This window comes from Sphaeramia orbicularis, chromosome 9, assembly GCF_902148855.1.
Source record: "Sphaeramia orbicularis chromosome 9, fSphaOr1.1, whole genome shotgun sequence".
Lineage (NCBI taxonomy): Eukaryota > Metazoa > Chordata > Actinopteri > Kurtiformes > Apogonidae > Sphaeramia > Sphaeramia orbicularis.
This window is the reverse complement of record NC_043965.1, coordinates 23,210,941-23,234,599: the sequence shown is the minus strand read 5'-3', so window position 1 is coordinate 23,234,599 and position 23,659 is coordinate 23,210,941. Positions and strand designations below refer to the sequence as shown.

The window sequence follows — 23,659 nt, the reverse complement described above, 5'->3', positions numbered from 1 at the left end:
AACAGGTTGGAACCAATACATGGCAGGACTTTGACTTGATGAACCTGGGATTACCCACCTCTGGTACCTGGTTCTATTTCATTAATATGTGGATGAATTTGTTGATCTGCTCATCACTTACATCACTCACACTAATTAAAAAAAAAAAAAAACACCTTGCAAGTCGAGGAAATGAAGTTTGAGAAACATACAGAATACATTTAATGTATCCTTAACTTACTGGGGTTCTACAGTTGCCTAGAAAAATGTTGCACCCTTTGCACAAATGAATACCAAGCTGTTATTTCTCGAGAGCTTAGTTTTGAGGGGAATACAAGATCATCAGTGATTTCTCCAACTGGGGCTAAAATGAAAATTCCAGCTTTCTGCTTTGCAGCTTTTTAGAGTGCACCAAAATTATTTCACCTGAATTTTGATCCCTTATAATTAACAGAACTAAAACTTTTGTGTGATATAGTGCTAATGGCTATATAATGACTTGTGCCTGACTCAGAATCCTAATGTTCTGGAAAAATTCAGATTTCAGCATTCCTGAGTTTGATTAAATCAGATATTTTTCTCCTGGCAGTGAATAATACATAAGCAGTGTGTTTGTTCATGTGTGTGTAAAACTACTGCATCCCTTGTCAAACCAAAAAAAAAAAAAAAAAAACCCTCTCCAAACAACTTTGATTAAACTTTGGATGTTTGCATAATATTTTTTTTTTTTTTTTTTTTTTAAGAAAGAAAACGTATCTCTAAATGTATTTTATGTGTAATGCTTCTCTTGGATGTTTACTGTAGATCTGTTTTTAAAAGTTCTGAATGGTTTAGGACCAAAATACATCAGTGACCTCCTGACCCAGTATGAACCCACCAGACCCCTCAGGTCATCTGGATCTGGTCTGTTGTCAGTTCCCAGAGTCAGAACCAGACACGGAGAAGCTGCCTTCAGCTTCTATGCTCCACATGTCCAGAACAAACTCCCAGAAAACCTCAGATCATCTGAAACACTCAGTTTATTTAAATCCAGGTTAAAGACCCACCTGTTCTCGGCTGCATTTGAATAGAGTTTTTATTCATCAGTTCAGATCTGCACTATTCCTTTTAAGCTAAAAGTTTTTATCTGTTTTATCTGCTTGTCTGTTTTATCTATCAGATTTTTGTTTGTTTGTTTTTCTCATGCCTTCTGCTGCAATGCTTTTAATGTTTTATGTAAAGCACTTTGAATTGTCTTGTACATGAAATGTGCTATAGAAATAAACCTGCCTTGCCTTGCCTGCCTAAAAAATCTCAGTTTGCTGTAGTAACTTTTTCTGACAGGCAGTTGATAAAAAAAAAAAAAAAAGTGCCATTATAAATGGAGGTGTGGGGTCAGATTAACTAAATAGACCTAATGGTTTCTTAATCTACCTTAAATAAATTAAATTGATCTACAAAATAAAGTGTATTGTTTCAGATTTAAAGTATTGGCAAGCGTCTGTCCTAGTTTTACGCATGCGCAACGCGCCTTCGGTGGAAAGAAACGGTAGTGTGAGAAGTGAGTCGGGACTTGACACGGATTCTGTGATTTGACTCTGACGAGATCCGCAGTCTAGTTTTCAGGATGTAAGGACACTGCCCACGTTAAAGGACATAAAACTGTCTTTCTGGGAGCAGCTGGAGAACTAATTGCGGGTATTCCTCGAGGCGTAGCTCCACGCTCGGCGCAGCCCCACCGCTGGCCCCGACATCACTGGAACAACTTGGGACAGAGGCAGGGCTAAGCCCACAGCAGCTAACTCCAGGTGAACCACTTCATATTTACTGACTTTCAAGACTTAACGGTGCATAGTACTGCGAGTACGTCGCTGCTAAGGGTTTTTTTTCCACTGCGCCATTAATTCGTTGTCAAACAAAGTGTTCAACTCCGATTCTGCTGCTAAATGGTAATTATAAACAATCACGCCTGCTAACCTCATAGCATGCTACGTTAGCCACATAGTTTACCATCAACAATCATCTGTGCTAGCTGATGTTTTTAGTAGCAGGTAGCTAGCAATTATGTTGGCAATTCATTCTCATTATAGGGCCTTCTTCCTGTTCGACCCTTCACAATAAAACTGCAAAAGAGTAGTAATAGTAGCTGCAGCAGTTGCTCATAAGACCACAAAACACCGAATGTATTTACAATATGTATATACATATAAGGGACAGGTGGGCTGGCAAGTCTTGCAAGTAATAATAGGTGTAACAAAAAACATGTAAATATTTGTATGAAAAGAAGTAACTGTATTTTAAATATGGAAGGTACCTGTTTGCTCCACCCGCACCAGAGGACGGTCTTTGCCACTAGGAGAGGTGCAGTCAACAGTTGGATGGCTGAATTAAGCTTTTAATTTTTTTTTACTTTTTCTGAACAAATATTTTACAATTTCAGTTTCCAAAAGTTGTCCAACTGATTACTCAGACATCCACCTGATTTTTTTTTTTTTTTTTTTTTTTTTTTTTTACAAATTTCACACATGTGTTTTCTTTGTTTGTTTGTTGTTGGTTTTTTTAAACAAACTCCTCTCAATTTTAGCATTTTTACACATTTTTGATTGTTTTTTTTTGTTTTTGTTTTTTTTTTTTAATAAAGATTGAAGGTTCAGACTGAACATGTATCCCTGGGTGGGCAGGTTATCAGTGAGAGGGAGGGTAAAGTTTTGTGCAATTAGCTGAGGGTATTAGTACACTTGTAAATGTAACAATTATGGCCTTTATTAAAGTACAACATGGTGAAAATACATTGTGTAGTAATCTGTTGTATGAATTGCAGTATACAATAGCAGGACTTGTAAATGTAATATAGTGTGAGCCCCAGAAATTAGTGAAAGTTACATCTTTTTAAACATGATACCTGCTTGAAATATCTACTTATTCTGTACAAATATTTTCGTATCTGATTTGTAATTATCACCTCAGTGCAGTCAGCCTCTTGTACTGAGTGTAAGTTTTATTTTGAAAGCATCATATACGTACTTCCTGTTACGTCTGTCCGCCTACATTAACTTGACGCAGCTTCTCAAACAAACGGCAGCCAGACTGGCGCCGCTAACTAGCACAGCAAGCTAGCGTAGCACCTGAAACTTAGTTTTTATCCTAGATTTATAAAGAAATCGAGGTGTGGTAAATTAAACTGTAACGTCAATGCCTGGTGCCTCGGTGTTAAGTGGTCTGTGGGCTGGTTGAAAGAAATGATGTCCTTAAAGTGGTGTAGTTTATGGTCCATGCCCCCAGCCGACCACCCAGATTCAAAACAGAAACAGTGTTTATCGGTTGAAGGCGACAGATCGTCTGTCATCATGGGTTCACTATTACAGTACATTAGTGATACGGCAGCAACTGTAACTGGCTGATTTACAAACACATAGGTCACGTACAGCCTATTTTTAATTAGATATATTCCAGGTTCTTAGAAACACATAGCTGTTGGGATAGAACACTCCTTAAAACAGTAAATTTTGCATTTTCCAACAGTTTTTGAGTTGCAGATTCAACCTCATTTCAAAGTTGAACCTGTTGAATCATTACATTGTATTTTAGTGTTTATTCTATCACTTTAATTCTAATGGAGGGAGCAGATACTAACATGTGCGCATTATGTTACTTTGTAGATCCTGTCACCTGATCACAACTGATGCAAACTCACTCAGAAGCAAAGATTTATACTTGAAGATCTGCAGGGTAATGTGACATTGTGCATCGTATAAAATGCTGACACATGTGTATATGCCTGCCTCATCTAAAGAATTCCCTCATTGTTCTCATCAGACAGCAGAGTAAAGATGTCTATCACAAATACACCGACCAGCAACGACGCTTGCCTCAGCATCGTGCACAGCCTGATGTGCCACAGGCAGGGTGGCGAGAGCGAGACTTTTGCCAAACGAGCCATCGAGAGCCTGGTGAAAAAACTCAAGGAGAAAAAAGATGAGCTTGACTCACTCATCACAGCTATCACCACCAATGGCGCCCATCCCAGCAAATGTGTTACCATTCAGAGGACTCTGGATGGACGTCTTCAGGTACAACAATATCTGGATTATTTATTTAAGACACATGCATCACTTATGAATGGTGTATTAATTAATTTGTCAGGTTCCTGTGTAAAACACAGCAATGGCTTCATGTTACCTCAGCTGGTTTGAAGTTAATTAGGCAAATTTATGAAATGGGTTTAAATTTTTTTATTTTTACTTTTGTTCCCAGGTTGCTGGACGTAAAGGTTTCCCTCATGTCATCTACGCTAGGCTGTGGCGGTGGCCCGATTTACATAAAAATGAACTGAAACATGTGAAATACTGTCAGTTTGCCTTCGATCTCAAGTGTGACAGTGTATGTGTCAACCCCTATCACTATGAGAGAGTGGTGTCTCCTGGCATAGGTGAGTAGCAAATGGATAGTCAGTTACTCTGCTTGGTTGTATATTTTTGGCCCACTGGATTTAAACTGAAATATTAAACTTGAAAATATCAATGTTAACAGTTTCAGTTCTCTGTGAGTGATACTTTGAAGTGTACTGAACTGAAACCAGATGCAGCTTCATAAAGAGGATGTTAAACATGTTTTAAAGATGTTGATTTTGAGGCTTTTTAAGGTTTTAGGCTTTAAACTGAGCAGACTGGTTGCGTACGTCATGTCTTCCATTCTAAATGTTAGAAATTTTCTTGTGATCAGACAAGTAGAATTGAGGAAAGAGGTTTTTACCAGCTGACCGGGTGCTGATGAAGGCTGAAGCTACAGCTGAAACCGTCAACAGGGAAAAAAATTCTTTTCTCAGTTCTACTTGTCTGATCATAAGAAAATCTCTAACTAACATTTTTAAACTGAACAGTAGGAGAAACTTGTGTTGTATAATTTTTCTCCCCACCGGAAAAGGCAGTAACATCTTTCACCCATTTATTATTTCTCTGGTCTCCAGACTTATCAGGACTGACACTAACCACTGGTCCCAGCTCAGCACTGATGGTAAAGGATGAGTATGATTTCGATGGACCGCAGAATCTCCCCCCCGTTGAGGGTGGGCACTCTATTCAGACCATCCAGCATCCCCCCTCTGGCAGTCGGCCAGCCCCTTCAGAGGCATTCACAGCCCCCAACCTGCTCCCACCCGCTGAGGCCTCCACCTCCGCCTCAACGGCATCCTTCCCTGCCATTGCCGCTGGATCTGGCAGTAAGATTATTAATTATAACCATGCATCCTCATTTTGGCATTTTGCTCTTCTTATGTTTTTACATGTATTATGTTTTGAAATCCACATAATACTAACATCTAATTCTGCTTAAATATGCACATGAAGGCATATATTTAAGCAGTTTGCTGATAGTATTCTTGATTGATTGGTTTGTTTCAAGCTTATGCACTATGTATAGTGTTGTTTCAGTTTCACAATAAGACAGAATTAAGACATATACGCATATTATATACACATCATTATGTGTACACAATAAACATAAATATATACAATAATTCAGTATTAATATACACCCGTAGTAGCCCAAAAGGGAGTGAGAAGAAGTTAAACTTATTTCGACCCCCTGCCTAGTTTCACTTTTACATTGTATGGATGCAGTTATATCAGAAATTAAGTTTTCTCATTTCGAATTCTGAAATGCCCACACTTCCCGTCATGTCATCTCCTAATATCCACCTGACTTCTCTCCTCAGGTGCCGCACCCACTTGGTCGAGAAACAGCAGCTTCACCCCCAGCATACCTCACCACACTAACGGCCATCTACAGCACCACCCTCCAATGCCACATCCAGGACACTACTGTAAGTGGATACTTTCACTGCATCTGGAAGGCAACCTACAGACCCACAACTTAACCGTCACATTGTATTTGCACATAGACTGATCACTCTTTTGTGTTTGCCTTTTCTTAGGGCCAGTGCATAACGAACTGGCCTTTCAGCCTCCTATATCTAATCATCCAGGTGAGAAAATGCATCACACACATTCATAATGCTGTATGTACATCGTCATTGATGAGAGTAAGGAAGCATCTGCTGCCTAAGAATGCAAAGATCCATTCAGATGTATTCTAAAAAGTACCATATTCAAACCATAGTTTGTTTCTGCAGGTGCTTTTGTGTATTTAAGTATTGATTTGTGAGAACACAGTTTAGAAACTATGCTGGTATTTTTGATAAACTCAAATGACATGAATATTATTGTTAGACTTATTTTGTATGTCATCTATCAAAGTAAACTCTGTCAAACTGTTGGTTTTTTTCCCACATTATTTTCTAATAAACAAAAAGGTTACCTCCCATACAGATTATAGCACAACTGTTTATTTACATGTGTTGCAGCTCCTGACTACTGGTGCTCCATTGCCTATTTTGAGATGGATGTTCAAGTTGGTGAAACATTCAAAGTGCCCTCCTCGTGCCCGATTGTGACCGTGGACGGTTATGTCGATCCTTCAGGAGGAGATCGGTTCTGTTTGGGCCAGCTCAGTAATGTCCACCGCACGGAGGCTATTGAGAGAGCAAGGTAGGTGACTCGGACACGAACAACGACCTTGGTTACAATATGGGGAAATTCTTTTGAAATTACACTTGACATTTATATTTGGGTGTTGATGCAGACCCACTAATTATAATACACAAGTTAAATAAATAAATGAATACATTTTAATTACAGTTATGTAGAAGATACTTTGCATTTTGTCTGTTTATGTTGGACATGTTTCAGTGTGTTTTCTTAATTTTTAAGACACATCCTTCATCTGTGTTTTTTTTTATGCTTTTTAATTATTACTATTACCTTATGTCTCTCCAAGGCTTCACATTGGAAAAGGAGTCCAGCTGGAGTGTAAGGGTGAAGGGGATGTGTGGGTCCGGTGCCTCAGTGACCACGCTGTGTTTGTTCAGAGTTATTATCTGGACAGAGAAGCGGGCCGAGCCCCTGGAGATGCTGTTCACAAAATCTACCCCAGTGCTTATATCAAAGTAAGTACCATTCTGAGAGTCTCGTCAGTCAGGCAAGTGGCAAATATATTTATGTTCTGTTCTATTTAACCCATAAAGACCCAGCGCTGCTTTCATGTTAGTTCCCAAATGAAATTTTCTCTGTACCTAATCTTTGTTAAGTGATTTATCACAATTTTTACCTCCACCAGGAGGTATCGTGATCACTTTGCTTTGTGTGTTTGTGCATTTGTTTGCACATTTGTTTGTTTGTTAGCAAGATAACTCAAAAAGTTATGGATGGGTTTTCATAAAATTTTCAGGAAATGTTGACACTAGCACAAGGAAGAAATGATGAAATTTTGGTGGTGATTGGGGGGGGGGGGATTTGTCTTGGCGGAGGTCTGCACTCTCAGAGTGCTTTTCTTGTTTTATAATATTATCCTCTGTATTTTGTATTTTATCAGTATAAATCAGGTATTTTCCTGCATTTAATTTACTGATCATAAAGATGTTTATAAAAGCTCAGATTAAAGTTGAGGGTTATTTTTTTTATTAAAAAAAGTGACTTTTTCAGTCAAGTATATCATTATTTTAACATAAACCAAGCATCTCCATCCACTGTCACGGATTCAACTCCATGGGTTTTACTGGTGAATCAATGTTGTAGAAGATGACAGTGTTTCCATGTTCACTACGGAGCCTCTGAATGTCCAAATGGGTCATATCTGATGAACAAGAAAAGAAGATAAACTGCATTTTACACCAATTATTTACATGTATTGATAGGATTGGTGGATCAACAGGTATTAAACAGTTTTTGGTTAGTGGTAGATGTTTGGGTCTTTAGGGGTTAAGTTGTACAAGAATTTATGTTTCTCACACAAAATGCCATACTTCCTTATTTTCCCATAATTTCTTATTGACCCTTGCAGTGCTCAGCCTACATTAAGGTTGCTCCTAATCAACAGCATATACTGTATTTACATTTCTCCATTACATTATTGTCCTTTCTACCTATAGGTGTTTGACCTTCGTCAGTGCCACAGACAGATGCAACAACAGGCTGCAACAGCTCAAGCAGCAGCAGCCGCCCAAGCAGCTGCCGTGGCCGGGAATATACCTGGACCTGGTTCCGTGGGAGGGATAGCGCCGGCTATCAGTAAGATACAAACAGATGTACATGTTCACAGATACTAGGACGATAGCAGGAGGCAGCACAGTCGGTCTTATAAAGGTCACTAACCAACCTGTTATGAGATGGTGATATATGCTGTGTCACTGGGCTAAAATTCCATAATTACTTTTCAGCATATTATAATCCAAGTGATGTGAGAGGACACTGTACTTCTTTTCTGTGATGGGAGTGTATGACCACTCATTTGTATTTCAGACAGATGGGGGAAGGTTATATACAGGACTGACAGGAGTAATCACCCGTCGACGTTAAGATTCAGTTTACTCCCCAACTCCAAACAGAAGCTTGGAAACATATCTATTTATTTAGTCTTCTGATGTGGACAGAGTAGAGAGATTCAGACTCAGCTTTATTGTCATTTGATCAATGGTACATGATAGAACAAATTATAGTTACCTAGGTCTCACTTTTGTAGCATAGAAGATAAAATTATAAAATCTAAAATATTGTATAAAAGGTAAACAGGGTAGAATAAAAAGTACCATAAAATATGCAAACAAAATTTTAAAAAATCATAAAATAACTTCTTAAGATGTATAAAATTTCACAGTATGCTGAGTAGAGCTGCAGAAAGAGATGTGTATTCTTACATTTTGGCATTTCCCCTTCTGATTTCAGCTCCTACAGTTCTGGTTTGGTGACAGTTGTTACTTAACTGCCTGATAGTGATTGTTTTTGGTGGTTGTGATTATTTTTCAAAATCATTGGAATTGCATAAAAGCATCTGGATAGAATAATAGAAACCGCATTTTTCCATCACTGTTCCCACGTTGGTTTCTGTCATTTGACTTTTGACTGGCGGTGGTCATCCTGGTGTGTCTATGTTCCTATGCTTTTGATTAATGGTGCCTGAATGGACGCGTTGGTTTCACTGTTTATATCAAAGCATGTAGCACCTACAGTTGTGGAAAAATTATTAGACCATCCAAAGTCATCAAAAACAATGGTTATGCAATCAAATACTAACTCCTGTGTGTATCATGTGACTAAAACAGACAGAAAAGAAAACATGGAATGCCTAAAAACACTGTTTTGGTCAGTACAATGCCATAACTATTGATGTAAGAACTGAAGTGATTTTGGTTATTATTAAGGAAACATGGAAAATGGATAGATATCAGCTCTGAAATTAAACTCTTATGAGCTATTTTTGTTGTTATCATTATATTTGTCCAAATGAATGTACTTTTAGTTGTACCAGGCATTAAAAGGAACAAGAAATTGAAGAAAACAAGGGGTGGTCTAATTTTTTCTGTGACTATTTTTTGACCAGCTGCATTTTGCTGAGCATGTGTAGACATTAATATCATAGATACAGACGCAAAACCTAACATCACAGTACTGCTGCAGGTACATTAAAATGATTGTTTCCAAAGCACCAAAAGGCTAGAACGAAAATGAACAGAAGACAAACAATTGAATCATCAATAACAACTATTTGTGACACTATTCCTGAGTTAAAGGTTTACGATGACTTAATTTAAGAAGAAGTTGTATTCATCTTATTTACTTGTAATTTGAAATCACCGTGAATGAAATGTACATTCACTGTCATCAAGTCTCTGTCTAGCGGCAGTAAACTCATGTTTGTTGTTTGTTTTTTTGTTCTTGTCTCAGGTCTGTCAGCAGCAGCCGGCATCGGTGTGGACGACCTGCGGAGGCTGTGTATTCTCAGGATGAGTTTTGTTAAAGGCTGGGGTCCCGACTACCCCCGACAGAGCATCAAAGAGACACCCTGCTGGATCGAGATCCACCTGCACAGAGCTCTACAGTTACTAGATGAAGTTCTGCACACTATGCCCATAGCAGACCCACAACCTCTGGACTGAGAGCCCTTTGTGTTGAACCAAGTTGCACCATCACAGTGCACTGACAGTGACTATAGGACATCCTCTGTTGAGGGGAAATCTGATCCAGCGAAGCCTTCTCCTGTTAAAAACACTTTCAGGTATGTTTGAGGCACCTTGCACTGTTGCCCTTACTTTTGCTTATAAAGCAGAATTAACACTAGAATGAGCCAAAGCCATGTATCCAACCTCATCGTATGTTGGATATACGGCTTTGATTTGTGATGACTGGAACACAAGACTAGACAAGAATGTTACAAATGAACTGCAGTTACAAAGCACCACGACATGCAGAGGGATGACCCGTAGAACTTATGAAACTGGAATGTTTTTAGACTACTCAGCTTCTTTGGAGTCCGCAACCAACAACTACTGATGAGACTAAGACAGCTGCACAGAGTCCATGGTGTCCTGTTTGGTGCACTGCTGCTTCCTTCATGTTGTTACAGATTTCTTCACATCTTCAGACTAAAGGCGAGTTCAGTCGGGTTGTATAGACAACCTTTGATGTGCGAGGATCACTGTTGGACATGAGCCGCCGGACAAAGCAGGCATCAACTGAGCTGTTTCAGGTCCAACCAGAAATGGAGCCACAGCGTTCCATAAATGTAGAGAAGGACACGACATACACCAGGCCTGGACAGCCAACGGACTTCTATTGCACTCAGATTTTGCTAAACTATAAAACAATCACTGATGGCTCATGCTGGTGGGTGCACCAGTAATGAATTACATGTGACAATTCTCTGTTAAACAGGTTTGTTTAGAGGTTTTGGACACTAATACACAACAACTCGCAGCTTCACAGATGCAGGCAAAGCAGTTACGTAATCTATCTTTAATGCATTTATAGATTATTTCCGACTATAAAACTGCAGATATTCTCTCAGATTGACCATCTATCATTGGTCACCTTCTGCTGTGGTCATCTCCCATCTGTTTCAGGTATGTTCAGGTTATTATTTTGGAAAACGCCCTTTTTTTATGCTGCCACAAAGGATCAATCTCATACATCTGTAGTAAACTCCCTGCCTTTTCACAGTTTTCACACAAAACAAACAGCTGGGATGTTTCAGTTACATAAGAGTAAGTTAAAAAAATCAAATAGGAGGCAGCAGTTGACGTTAGATGTGTGAGATTTGATCACAGTACAACAAACAGGGTAAATCAATGCCTTAGTCTGGGTCAAACCAAAATAGTGATTGTTCTGAAACAGTCAGCAAGTAATGTTGATTAGAAGGTTTGGTTGATTAACATTTTATATTAATTTTCTAATTTCAGATTTTGTTTGAATATATCTCAAATCATACCAGACTTTCCTACACAGTGGTAAAGAATCGGAGTACTTCAGTGTGTTCTGATTCACACCCCATTTGTAACCTATTGATCCAGGTCTGATGTGTAGAGTTTACTGACAAAGATGAGAGAATTTAAGACAGCTTTTCAGCAATATTGGTATATTTTCTCAGTTTTATTTTTGTTACTTTTATCAAGTGATTTGTATTATATTTTTAGCACTTTACTTGGTTTTTGGTTTCTGTTAATAACCCTGTTTTTTTTTTGTTTTGTTTTTTTGTTTTTTTTGGTGTTTCTGCAGTAAGTATAAGAGAGTGATTAGGTTGGTTTATATTTTCTGTAGAGCAGTGATGCATTTGTTTTTAGAGAACACATGTAACACTAAGACACCTTTATAAACATTTTTTTGCCCTTTCACTATTGAGACATTTACACACCTGTAGGCTAACCTCTGGCTATTCTGAGATACAATCTTTTGCATTGTGATTTGCAGATTTTTTTTTTCCTTTTTAATCCATGTAAATAATTTTGTTGTGAAATGCATGTTGATGTTTGCATGAGTTTTAATCGAAACAGATCCCTCCATGCTTAGCTTCTTTTTAAAAACCAGCACGTTTCGTCATTACAAGGAAACTGAACTGAGTGGTTTGTGACGACAGTATATGAGGTGCACTGAGGCCACACAGTTATAACTGAGACATTATGCAACATATTTATGTTCAGTTAAAATATGCAGCAGCTAAACTCTTTAAGACATGATTTTGGAGACTTAAAGGTTTGGATTGAATCAAAGTTCTGTAAAACATTGTATAAATACAGAATTATCAGTTATTAGTGTGCAGCTTCTCTGGCGTGCACTTTAAAGTCAGTACAAGCATGTTACTGTCCTTCCTGCATTGGCTGAAAGGGGTTGAAACCCAAAGAAATCATTTGATTTCAACACGAGTTCCTTCCACTCATTTGCCCTGAGCTGTATGTGATGCATTCTATTTCACTGTTTTTAAAGGCATTTGTTATAGATGAAACTAAGTAATTAAGAACAAACATTTATTTACTCCTCTACTAGTAAGACCCACAAACGTCTGCACATGCAAGGTTTGTTTTGTCATCAGACTGCTATGTGTTTGTTATATTCCTCTGTTAACATACACACTGTACATGACAGTTTTTATTTGATTTAATTTGTTTTATTTGTTGTCATCCCTTAACATATAATGCTGTCTTTTGGGGTTAAACTAGAACACAACAGAGTTGTTAAAGTTTACTTTTTGTTGCAGGGAATTACACATTCTGCTTTCTAATCGGTTACTTTTTAAAGACTAACAATGGGCTCCTTTGTACACGTTACTGTTCTTATTTGACCCCAAGAAAGCAGTTTTATCCTGCAGAAATTAAGAGCTCAACATCTGGCATTATTAACACAATTAGACAGGAAACGGGATATTTTGTTATTACGTTACTGAAAGAACTGATGAAATCTGTATGCAGAAATGACCTGTTATTATCCATTGTGCTTTAAGGTGGACAAATGTTTTCTATATTACTTGCTGATATGACAGGAGCCTAAGACATCGCTCAATGGGCTGCTGTTGACTACTATGACAGATTGCAGATATAAAATGTACCTGTATTTCTTATGTGAGAGTCTATAATTAAACATGGCTTGATATTCTATAACTGGTGAAACTGTTGCTTACCCCCCCACCCCACCCCCAAAAGAGGACCCAAGGGGTATTGTTTTTGGTTTGTTTGTTTGTTAACACTCTAGCAGCAAAACTGTTGGTTGAATTCATACCAAATTGGGTTTATAGATTGTCAGTGACCCAGAATAGATGTGATTACATTTTGGAAGAAGTAGGTCAAAGTTAAAATTTATGAATTTTTTAAAATCTTTTTTTCTTCTCCCATTTATTTACAATGGGTGAAATTTCACATGTCTATAAAAACATCAATTTTGTTTCAATTTACTTCAAACTTGGCACATATATAGAGGCAACTGATATGCTGGCATGAGCACATGCATAGACATGATATCAGCTGGATCGATGCCAAAATAAGCTACAATACATGCAAGGGGCGGAGTTTATTGTGCCCGGCACCACTTGATAACAAGGTGATGCTGACCGATTAAACCTCTGCTGTTTAGGTTGGATGATGTTTACTGTTAATTACATGCAGCCAAATGTGAAAACAGTTTACTTTTATTTCTCAACTGCATCAAAACCACTACAACCAGGAGGTTAACGTATCACTTATAAATTTAAATAAAACATACATAACCTACACCGCTGTAATTTATAATGGTTTAATTCATAGTGTTATATATATATTGGTAGCTAAAGAAACGTAAGTATTTTGTTAGTTAACCTAAAAATACTATTTTGTGAGATGCTGAAATGTGGAAAACCTTCAAGTTACTCTTTTCAATACTGAATTTTAACACAAATGTATACAATTTGGTGTATTTTAGACATTAAGATATCAACATAGATTATTCATCTCAATAACAATGTGAACACTACCAAGTCGTTACCATGGAAACTTACAATTTTCCGCATTCTACTGGTAGGACATGAACGCAGCAGCATCACAGTGAAGCTCAGTCACACACCACTGACTGTTATAAGATTACAGAAACAAAGATGAAAGTACTAAATTATTTTTATTTGGCGCACATTTTCCACCTCTTGAGCAAAATTCAGATCATTTGATGAGGTTAAAACACAGTTATGAGAACAAGGTTATACTCAAACAGGCTCTTGAGAATTTCATTACATACAAGATTAAAATCCATGATTATTTCACAAATTATGAGTTTTCCTGTATTTTAATGGCTTTTCCAGGCCTGGAATGGAGGATTTTTTTTTTTCATGTCATTACTTTTCTGGGTTTTTCCTAAGCTTAGGAACCCTGTGTCCTTAGCAGAGTCTTAAAGAATTGGGTAAAGAGGCAGCATTCTAAGTAACTGCCCCGGTGAATTTTAAAGATTTCATTATATGGTCAACGAAATTGCAGTGAATTATTATCCGTATTTATTCCAAGATTGTCCAGTGCCACAAACTTTAACCTAATATTTTGTTGACAGTTAAAAAGGCACCTTTTGACCACAGAGACTTTTTCCTCATGACAAAAGTCATGACTGTGGACCTTATAATAGAACCAGGTGCCTATTTCCTATTATTTGGCAGCTGTCTCATGGTAAAGTTTCAGTTTTGTTTTTCAGTTTTCGGTCTTCACGCACTGTCACATGGGTCATTGGTTTGGAGTTCTTAACCCATAAAGACCTAGAATTATTTTTAGAGTGACTTTCAGATGAATTTTTCCCTACATTTAACTGTACCCAAGTGATTTATCACTATTTATTACTTATCCTCTGCATTTTTCAGTGAATGTCAGATGGTTTCTTATATTTAATTTACTGATCATGTAGATGGTTATGAAAATCAACAAAGTCAAAGGTTATTCTATTAAAAGAGAAAACTGAAGCAGAAAGTTACTTGTTCAACTGTCATTTGTCAAACCACATGGGTTTTAGTGAATCAGTGTTACAGAATATGACTGTTTCCATGTTCACTGCGCAGCCTCTGAAAATCCAAACAGGTCATATCTGAAGAACATGAAAAGCTGGAACACTGCATTTTACTAGAATTATTTACATATATTGATAGGATTAGTGGATCAAAAGTTATTAAATATTTTATATCTGTATATGCTTTTGGTTGTTGGTAGCTGTTTAGGTCTTTAAGGGTTAAATAGAACAATGTGCACAAATGAGGAAGTGTAATCTATTACAAGCGGTAAATCACAGTTGATGTTTTACATAATGAAAATAGGCCGTGCATTATATATATATATATATATATATATATATAAAAAGATTCAACAAAGAAAGACAGAAAACAGTTAATTACAGGAAGAAATCACATTAGTCTGAAAGGGCTTTAAATGAAACCGTCTTTATTAAGTAACTTTAATATCAGAAAAATAAAACTCTTAAATTCTCTTTACAGCAAATATATAATATCAGTGCTTTGGCCGCAATAACTTAAAAGGCCGTTATAAAATATAGTCTGCTTTTAAACTCCTGACTCAATTTGAATTTATATGCCATAAGACTCCCCCTACATATACATAACAAAATGTAGTAAAATTAGCAAATACTTTGAACTGTTGGTACAGCTTAACAATATATGTATTTATATAGAGATATCTAAGATACATTTTACAGTATACCGTTCTCAATTTGGTGGCGTACAGACATGACAGGCAGCTTGTATCCTTGGCCTTTTTACAGTTGCAGTGAGACGTTTTACATTGGCGGTACATTATAAAGACATGCTTTGTGATGCACATTCCATTTTCCATTAGGTTAAACGGCAGCTATCAATACTATTATCATCAATACTGTAAACTAAGAACTAGACTACAAGCAGATAGCATTGACACCCTCCTGCAACATTTCTGCATTTCCAACTCTTCATTCACTTAATCACTCAGAAGTAAAAAAAAATTAAAAATCTTATTGTAAACATTTTAATATAGATATATTTATGTATATATATGAAATGTAACAAAATAAGTAAACTAAATAAGTTTTGTATATTTATCAGTCATTAACAGTAATATTATATAATACATACACAAAAATGTCAATAAACTGTGGGCCAACAGTGTATTGCGTTCGCTCGGAGAGAGAAAAGAGAGCAAAAAAGATCGACCCTTCTGAGAGATGTGAAAATAAACTAAACGGACGGATAGAAAACCCAACGGGGGCAGAAGCGGAGGAGTTGTTTTTTTTGGGTTTTTTTTTTGCACTTTTGGGACTCATTTGGTTCAATTTCCTCAAGAAAGCCTAATCATCTATAAGAGAGATAATATTTAACATGGCTAGGTAAAATAACTCCCAAATACTGTTTACAGCTGGAAGGCTTCGAGGACTGTGGTCCAATGTCCAAACAGTAAAGCAACAGTATTGACCTTATGTAGTGTCTGCACAGTCCAAGATGAGCTCATTCCAGCTGCTTCCCCTTACTCATGTGATCCTGTAAAACAAAGTCTACAGACAATGGTGGTTAAAGCTAAAATGGGAGAACGGTATATCTTCCTTTCCTTTCCTTTTCCGGCAGAGAGGCTTTCATATTCAAAGGGGAAGAAAAACCAAATTAAGTCCCAAGTTGACGGTGGTGTGATGAGGTATGGCAAAAGACTGTGCTTAGTAGGAAAAGTGGGAAGCAAAGTGTGTGTACCATCAAAACTGGAGCTCATTTCATCAGTGCGTAAGAGCAGTGAAGAAAAAAAAAAGAAGCGATACGTCCGTCTACAAGTTCTGTAATTAAAACCCGAGAAGTAAAATTATCTAGTGCGTCCTCGTGTTGTCGACATACTGAGATGGTTTTTGCATAGGCCTAGTAGACAAGACATGGGATTAAATAAAGACAGAATAAAGCATCAGATGGCCTTTATCTCAACAGAATCATTTTGGGACCACTAACCAACAGCGATGCAAAAAGGCTTCATGTAACTTGGCCACAGGGTGGAACACTTCAAGAGAGTGAGAGAGAGAGAAAAAAGACTTGAATAAAGTGAGATACTGCTGAAAAAAAAAATCAGCAGCCTGACTGTTAAGTACAGGGAACTGTTCCAGACTACGGCCATTTCTAAGTAGTTTCATAAAATATCCCAGTTGAGAAGGTGAATGCTACCAAAAGTACCAGCTGTTTTGTCTGTCTGGCTCAAAACCAGAAGACCAGGTTAACAACTCAAAATGCAAAAACATGTATGAAACAGAAATAAAAATGGGAGTGTTTGGTTCTAAAAATATATAAGAAGCTAGAAAATGTCAAAAAAAAAAAAAAAAAAAAAAAAAGTCAAATGGCGGTAAATACTTGGGGAAAAAAGGCTTTAAAGGAGGCAAAAACAAAGCATCCCTGTGATAAAAGCTTTGTTCCACCGAGATGCATTTAAGAGATTGAACTTCAGCAAATACATTAAGACTTCATTCTGTCAGCTTGTGTTCTTTGAACCAAAATCTGGATTTGTAAGATAGTGTTGTCAGTTAATTACAGGCTTTCTGAAAAGGCCACAAGTTTGTTTTTAAGACAGAGCAACACTGTTTCCACTGAACCAGTCGTTTTCTTTTTGTTTACCCAGAACGGAATTAGGCACAAGTTTACCGTAAACAGATTCCTTAAGTAAAGATGAAAAATAACGTTGTGATACTCAAGTGGTGTAACATTACGGTGCAATTTTTTTTTTTTTTTAAAGAAAGTCACCCACTTGTTGGTTCTGGTCTAAAATAATGAAAGGGAGGAGTCAGGTAACGGGATGTTTCCACCGGAGTGTGAGAGAGTTTGACCAACCCTCTGCGGGTGCATTTACAGGCATATTAGTATCAGGAAAACGCAATTCGGATTTAGCATTTAGAGGATGTAAACAGAATATGGTCTGATAATAATTACATGAGTTATCTTGGATTTGTCAGGATAATGTAGCATGTGTTAATTATGTCCAGTTTTCTTCTGTATTACAAAGAGTATACAATTAATTTACTCACTAAATGTAAACAGGCTCAATAATTTTTTCCTTGTTGTTTCCTGCTGTGAGCGCAACAAATGTGGTAAAGGGCAGCGGCTACAATTTGAGCTCATAAAAATAACCGTAGCAGCAAAATTAAAAGAGATAAACTTGTGAGATGCAGAAAAAACTTTGACCCATAACCCAGAATCAGAATTCAACATCATTAAAAAATTATTTAAAAATATAGGTAGGCAAAAAGTTACAACTACATATTTCAAGGAGAGGAAAATGTAAATCATGAGCAAATAAAGTTTTAAAAAAGTATCCCACCCCTCCCCCAATGCTACATACAGGGTTACCACCCCCCACCCCCCCATTGATCAATCAATTTAGGAAGAAGACTTCACAAGAGCAGGCACATAAACGGGCTGAACACCCTGCCTCGTGCCCAGAATACAGATCATGCCTCAATCACATATTCTTCCTCACTTTTGTCAATAATACACCACCTTGGACTGAAGCCAGCATGAGGACACTGGTTTAGTTTTTTGTAATTTTCCACATTATGAATTTCATGTGTTGGGAAAGCTGACGCCTAAACAGCCAACAAGCTGTACTTTGAACAAAAATAAAATTAAAGAAAAAAAACAAAACTAAACAAAAAAAACCCTCACATGTTGCGGAGCTGAATGGCCTGTGTGGCTGGGGACAAACACACAGGGCACACGGCATCTGGACCCTGGCATATCTGGGTGGCACAATCTAGACAGAAGAGGTTATGGCCACAGGGAACCAAGGCAGCGATGACCTGGCTATCCATACAGTGGATACAGATCTCCTGCCCCCTCCCGGCCGACCCCAGCCCAGTACGATAGGAGAGGGACGACTCAGGAGGGGAGGAAGAGGAGGCCGTGCTTTCGCTTGAAGAGGAGAAGGCCGAGCAGTAGGAGGGGAACCTTTGGCCGTCGAGGGTCCCGGATGAAGGAAAAGGCCCCCGGTGAACGCGCTGGGCCTGAGGGTGCTCTAAGGCCTCGGTCCCAGAGAATGTTGGAGAGAGCCGGGGTGTCCCAGGTTGACTGGTCTGTGCACAGGTGACAGCAGAGATGAGATTACTCCATCTGACATTTGAGAGACAATTGTCTGATTTCAACTTCTATACACTGACACTGTTAAAAATGATATGTCAGCACCAATTTTGGCATTCGGCTAACCAAACTGTCACTACATCACATTCTTTACAGGGTTGGAGATTAGCCAAAGAATTAGCAACGGTGTTAACCATTTTCTAACCTGTCAAAACACTACAAAAAATGCAAACTGGAAATGCACCAGTTGTGAAGATCTGAGTCAGGGAACCAAAGAAAAACAAAACTTTAACTATTTTAAACAGTTCTAATTGAACCATTTACTTGTTTTATTTCTGAGTTCCACTTTACACTGTTCAGAGTCACATTCACTCTCGTTCATGTGACAATTTCTTGCCTCTGTATGTTGTCCAAATGAAAAAAGAAATTCTGAAAAGTGTCATTTGTGCAAAGGAGACATACTACAAATAACAGAGCATAATGAAACAGTAATGGAAAATCATAAATAGAAAATGTCTAACATTACTAAATAAATATCAAATACTACTGCATCCCAACTATTAACATCCTTTTTAATAACAATAAAATGAATACTGTTGTCATCATATCATTTAAGGTTGGGCTAACCAAGTTTAAACTACTGGTTTGTTCATTCAATCATACACCACAAACCACTACCTGTATTCTCATACATTTCACGTACCTGAGTTTGCCGAGCATCAAAAGCCTGGAGGGATTGATGGTCCACAAACGGGCTCCAGATTTGGGGTTGTGCAGCCGGGTATGTGGCTTGGGCAGTGGAGATGGTTAAGGGGTCGAATCCTGAGGAGGAACCTCCACCTCCAAGGCTGACCATCTCCTCAGACCCCACAGGAAGAAGGCTGTCTCCGAACCAGAAACTTGTACCGCCACCATTGCTGGTGTTGTTGTTGTTGTTGTTAGCATTGGCATTGAACAGACAGGTTGGACTGAAGTCTGCCATCCGGTTACCGTTCCCGCCACCGTAGAACGAATCAGCCGAGCTGGAACCGCTGCCCAGGGAGCTGGAACTATCGTTGCGGTAGGTGGAAGACAGCCGGACGCCACTGTTAATATTGCTATTCATTCGCTGAGTACCGCTGATGCTCATCGGCAGCAGGCTACCACCACCTGGTGAAGATGTACCTGCCTGAATCCACCCACCCTCCCCCAGGCCCACTGGTGTTAAAGCACCCTCAAAGCTAACGTCGGTCCCATTATACTGAAAGTCATTGTTGTCTACACCGGGAGCTTCAATATTGCCGCAGGTTCCAGTGCGGAGGGCGATGTGTGCCTCTATCTCCTCCCTCGCCCGGTCCACGTTCTCTGGCATCCCAGTAACCTCAAACACGGGCTCTTTGTCACGACTTGGCGTCACAATGTAGGTGTGGGTTTGTTGCTGAATGCGTTTGATGGTTGCCCCTGAAAGAGATCACAATCATGTTTACTTACAAAACCAATGTCAGTTAATTAACAAAACACCAATATGCAAGATTTTAAACTCATTTTAAAATTCTTAATATCTTAATTAGAAGAACCATTGCTGTGATAATTTTGTGCCAAATTAAATGTGACCATAGTGACTGAACTAAGGGTTTGAGTTTCAAATATTTCTTAAAATGGAATCAACATCCGAGGCATGGATTGAGCAAACGACACAAAAAAGTTGGAAGTACAATCAATGAACAAGGAAAAACGGCTCAAATTTCTTGTAATTTTAGCTTTCTTCCCTCTCTCCCTCCCTACTCTGAATGGCACATGGTTGAGAACCGCTGGAGTGCAATTTACAAATCAACCCCAGGGCTTACTCACACTTAGGTGGTAATGTCAACAGGGCAAACAGTTTAAGGCTCAGACAGCAAAAAGTACCCTGGAGTTCATCAAGCTGCAAATATTAAAATATATTCAAAGGCAAAAAAGATACCAATGAGTTGCATTGCAGCTCCTGCATTTCACATATACAGGAGACAAAATTAGACCGTTAAAGTACTCACCTTTGGGACCAACAACCAGCCCCACAACACGATATGGCACCCGAACCTATGAGGTAGATATGACACAAAGTAAATACATACTCTTTACAGACTAAGCATGTTTAAAAACAACATAAGTAAAGGTGACAATGACTATTGACCTGAATGGTGGTCTGTCCAGGTAAAGCCGGGGTCCCTGGACCTGTTACAGCAGATAGAGGCCCAGTCTTATTTCGAGAGGCTCTGATGAGGGAGAAATGTTCGGCCGCTGACAGGATCTCTCTTTTGGCCATCGCCACATCTTCTTTTCGTCCCGTAACTACAAAGACAGGCTGCTCACCCCTCACTGGTGTCTTAATGTAGGTGTTGGTCTTGGCTCGGAGTGCTTTAATCTTACAACCTGCAGAAAAAAGTTAGATTATTTTTTAACTGACTTCTAAATCTGACAATGTTACATTAAATGAGCACGGATTAACTTTAATGCTACACCTCCCACTGAAACAACTTAAACATCATGTCATACCCAATTAAAGTTTCCAGTCACTAATGCAATGTAAAAGTTGCATGGCTTATAAATTAAATATTGCTTTCAGCTGTGGTTGAGAGTCCAGCATCATTACCAGCAGAGCCATTTCCTGTTGTTGTCAACACTGCAGTCTTTGCACCCTCCCCCAACTGGTTTAGCACACGACACAACACTTTTCCAAACCCTACCACTTAAGCTATGTGAAGTTTATATAAAAAGGCCAGATCAAGGCTTTGGATATCTAAGAAAAGCAAGACGTGTTTAGTTAAACTCAGAAGTCTGTGGATTTGTCACGGAGCTAACTATAACCTACAGCTGATGTGGCAAAGCAGTGGTGACCAGCAGCACACTGTTATTCATGTCCTCCACCGAGACAAAGCCAAAGCAGGTATAGAGCACCGGGAGACACAGCTGAGGGTTATGTCTCTGTCAGCAAAGCACCGACAAAATACTGACCATAAAGAACTACTATCGGAGATGGGAAACAAAGAAGGGGCTGCTGGGTGACAAACTTGTGGTGTTAACTTTTGTTACGGGTGTTGGGCTGGGGCAGCTTTGACCCAGTTTGATGCTAAGCTAACTGGCTTCAAGCTAACAATAACTGTTGTGGCTAAGAGAAGGGGATAATAATGGACTGCTGGTTGGACTTTTAGAAATGATGTCTATAATGTAATTTATATATAAATTTGTATTTAAAATGGCGGGTTTTAAAATACACAATATAATTTTTTACACTAATCTCACACCGAGTAACAAAGAAAATCAAGTTGATCAAGAGTTATTTGGGTTAAAGATGGAAATACATGAAATAAAATATAGTTAACTTTAATCTTCGAAGTGTTAACTTAATTACAAATGAATTCTATTTTTCTGCTTTTATATAACCAGACCGTATCATGCTGCTACGGCTTTGAAAGTTTCGTCAACACTTCTAACAGCCTCTTTGATTGTTAGCTTATCAATATAAACAAAGTCAGACCAAAACCAAAAACAACTCACCCTGCCTGCCTACGATCTCTGCGACATGCTCGGAGCTCGGCACGGCCACACATTCGGTTGTGTTAACGCTCTTTCTCCGAGCCAACAGCGACGGTTCGGCCTCGTAGCTCGATTCCCCGTACACGCCGGACTGTAGCATCGCCATACTGTTAGCCGACGGTAGGGCGCTGCCGCCGACCCCGGGATCATCCCGCTCGTCCCCGTTGTACAACAGTACCGTCTCGACCTGAGGCGGCTCCATCCCGGACGGCATAACGGAGCCGTTCGGCCCCGATGGAAGGTGTTGGTGGCGGTGGGCCTGCGCTAGCAACGAGCCGCCGGTGCAGCCAGAGGAATCGGCGGCGGCGGCAACAACTTCTGGCTCTTCATCCTCGGGCGCTGCCGTTATGTTCATCTCATCTCTAGAGGGCGGCCGATGCAGCGGCAACGGCTTCAAGTCCAGGACCGTACCGAGAAGACTGAAATGAGAAACCGGAGGAAGCTGATGGTGGAAAGAGAGGCTTTCGTCTGCTTGTTCGGGGGTTTGGCTGTGGGTGCCGTGGTGCTCCTCGAGGCCCATACCGGCGAAAGCGTGCACTAGCGGCGGTGGAACCTCGGACTCTCCCTCCTCGGCTTCCAGCAAAGACGTACTACTAGGCATGGTGCAAAACTTTTGTAATGTCGTCGATAAACGGGAGTCAGTACGTATAATGAATCAAATATGTCTTGGTTTACAAAAAAATAAAAAAGCGACCAGCGCCTGATGGTTGAAATGTGTGGCTTTTGTTTTGTCTCGCCAGCTCTCCATAAAGCCCTCCCAACACTGTAATCTCGTATTGTTTGATCGCGCGAGAATTCGTTTTGGGGTCAGACATGTATTCACAACTGTCAGAAAGACGCAGTCTCCGCGCAGTACCAAGAAGTTGTGTGGCAAATTCAGTATTATACAACTTATGGTGATAGATTCAGAAAGATGGAAAACTGTATAGTATCATAGTTTAATTCCCAAGTGTAACACTACTCAAATAATAACTTTTTTATATCTTACTCTTGGTTATAGTGCCTATTTTCTATATTTATTATTCATTTAGTACCACATCTCAAACACTGTAAATACCCCCTCTGTGTAAATGTTACATATAGTCTATCCTTATGGTATTGACGTTCCAACTATAGCAATGAAAAGATGTTATCTCAATCAGCAGAAGCACCCACTGCTGGCTACAGTCATGGCTATCCTCAGGCTCCATATGTTGTTCACAGAAATTAAGTCAGTTCAATTATTTTCCTTTATTTTTTAAGA

The 23,659-nt window shown here is 38.9% G+C and overlaps 2 protein-coding genes across 3 annotated transcripts; one reads left to right on the top strand and one right to left on the bottom strand.

The window, feature by feature from the left end:
* Window positions 1-1,493: 1,493 nt before the first annotated feature.
* On the top strand, window positions 1,494-12,941 carry LOC115425429 (mothers against decapentaplegic homolog 4). 2 transcript variants are annotated; one of them, XM_030143006.1, is made up of 11 exons: window positions 1,494-1,766; window positions 3,618-3,687; window positions 3,775-4,028; window positions 4,213-4,387; window positions 4,925-5,176; window positions 5,672-5,779; window positions 5,891-5,941; window positions 6,320-6,503; window positions 6,793-6,961; window positions 7,943-8,081; window positions 9,735-12,941. In XM_030143006.1, the coding sequence occupies exons 3-11, from the start codon at window positions 3,789-3,791 to the stop codon at window positions 9,944-9,946; spliced, it is 1,530 nt and encodes a 509-aa protein (XP_029998866.1). In that variant the 5' UTR covers window positions 1,494-1,766; window positions 3,618-3,687; window positions 3,775-3,788; the 3' UTR covers window positions 9,947-12,941. The 2 variants fall into 2 exon arrangements, with proteins under 2 accessions (XP_029998866.1, XP_029998867.1); XM_030143007.1 differs by lacking the exon at window positions 3,618-3,687.
* A 2,255-nt stretch (window positions 12,942-15,196) lies between these two features.
* LOC115425428 (RNA-binding protein MEX3B-like) lies at window positions 15,197-23,175 on the bottom strand. Its single transcript, XM_030143005.1, has 5 exons — window positions 22,378-23,175; window positions 21,014-21,252; window positions 20,874-20,919; window positions 19,565-20,301; window positions 15,197-18,857 (listed from the first exon to the last, which is right to left on the bottom strand). The coding sequence occupies exons 1-5, from the start codon at window positions 23,015-23,017 to the stop codon at window positions 18,447-18,449; spliced, it is 2,073 nt and encodes a 690-aa protein (XP_029998865.1). The 5' UTR covers window positions 23,018-23,175; the 3' UTR covers window positions 15,197-18,446.
* Between the last annotated feature and the right edge of the window lie 484 nt (window positions 23,176-23,659).

Bases quoted from the DNA above. Each gene is read 5' to 3' on its own strand.
- LOC115425429 (XM_030143007.1), top strand. From the start codon at position 3,789: ATGTCTATCACAAATACACCGACCAGCAACGACGCTTGCCTCAGCATC. The intron at 5,780-5,890 runs GTAAGTGGATAC...GCCTTTTCTTAG, and splicing joins GCCACATCCAGGACACTACT to GGCCAGTGCATAACGAACTG. The intron at 8,082-9,734 runs GTAAGATACAAA...TTCTTGTCTCAG, and splicing joins AGGGATAGCGCCGGCTATCA to GTCTGTCAGCAGCAGCCGGC.
- LOC115425428 (XM_030143005.1), bottom strand. From the start codon at position 23,017: ATGCCTAGTAGTACGTCTTTGCTGGAAGCCGAGGAGGGAGAGTCCGAG. The intron at 20,302-20,873 runs GTGAGTACTTTA...GATCTCTTTCAG, and splicing joins GCTGGTTGTTGGTCCCAAAG to GGGCAACCATCAAACGCATT. The intron at 18,858-19,564 runs GTACGTGAAATG...ACCTGTGCACAG, and splicing joins TTGATGCTCGGCAAACTCAG to ACCAGTCAACCTGGGACACC.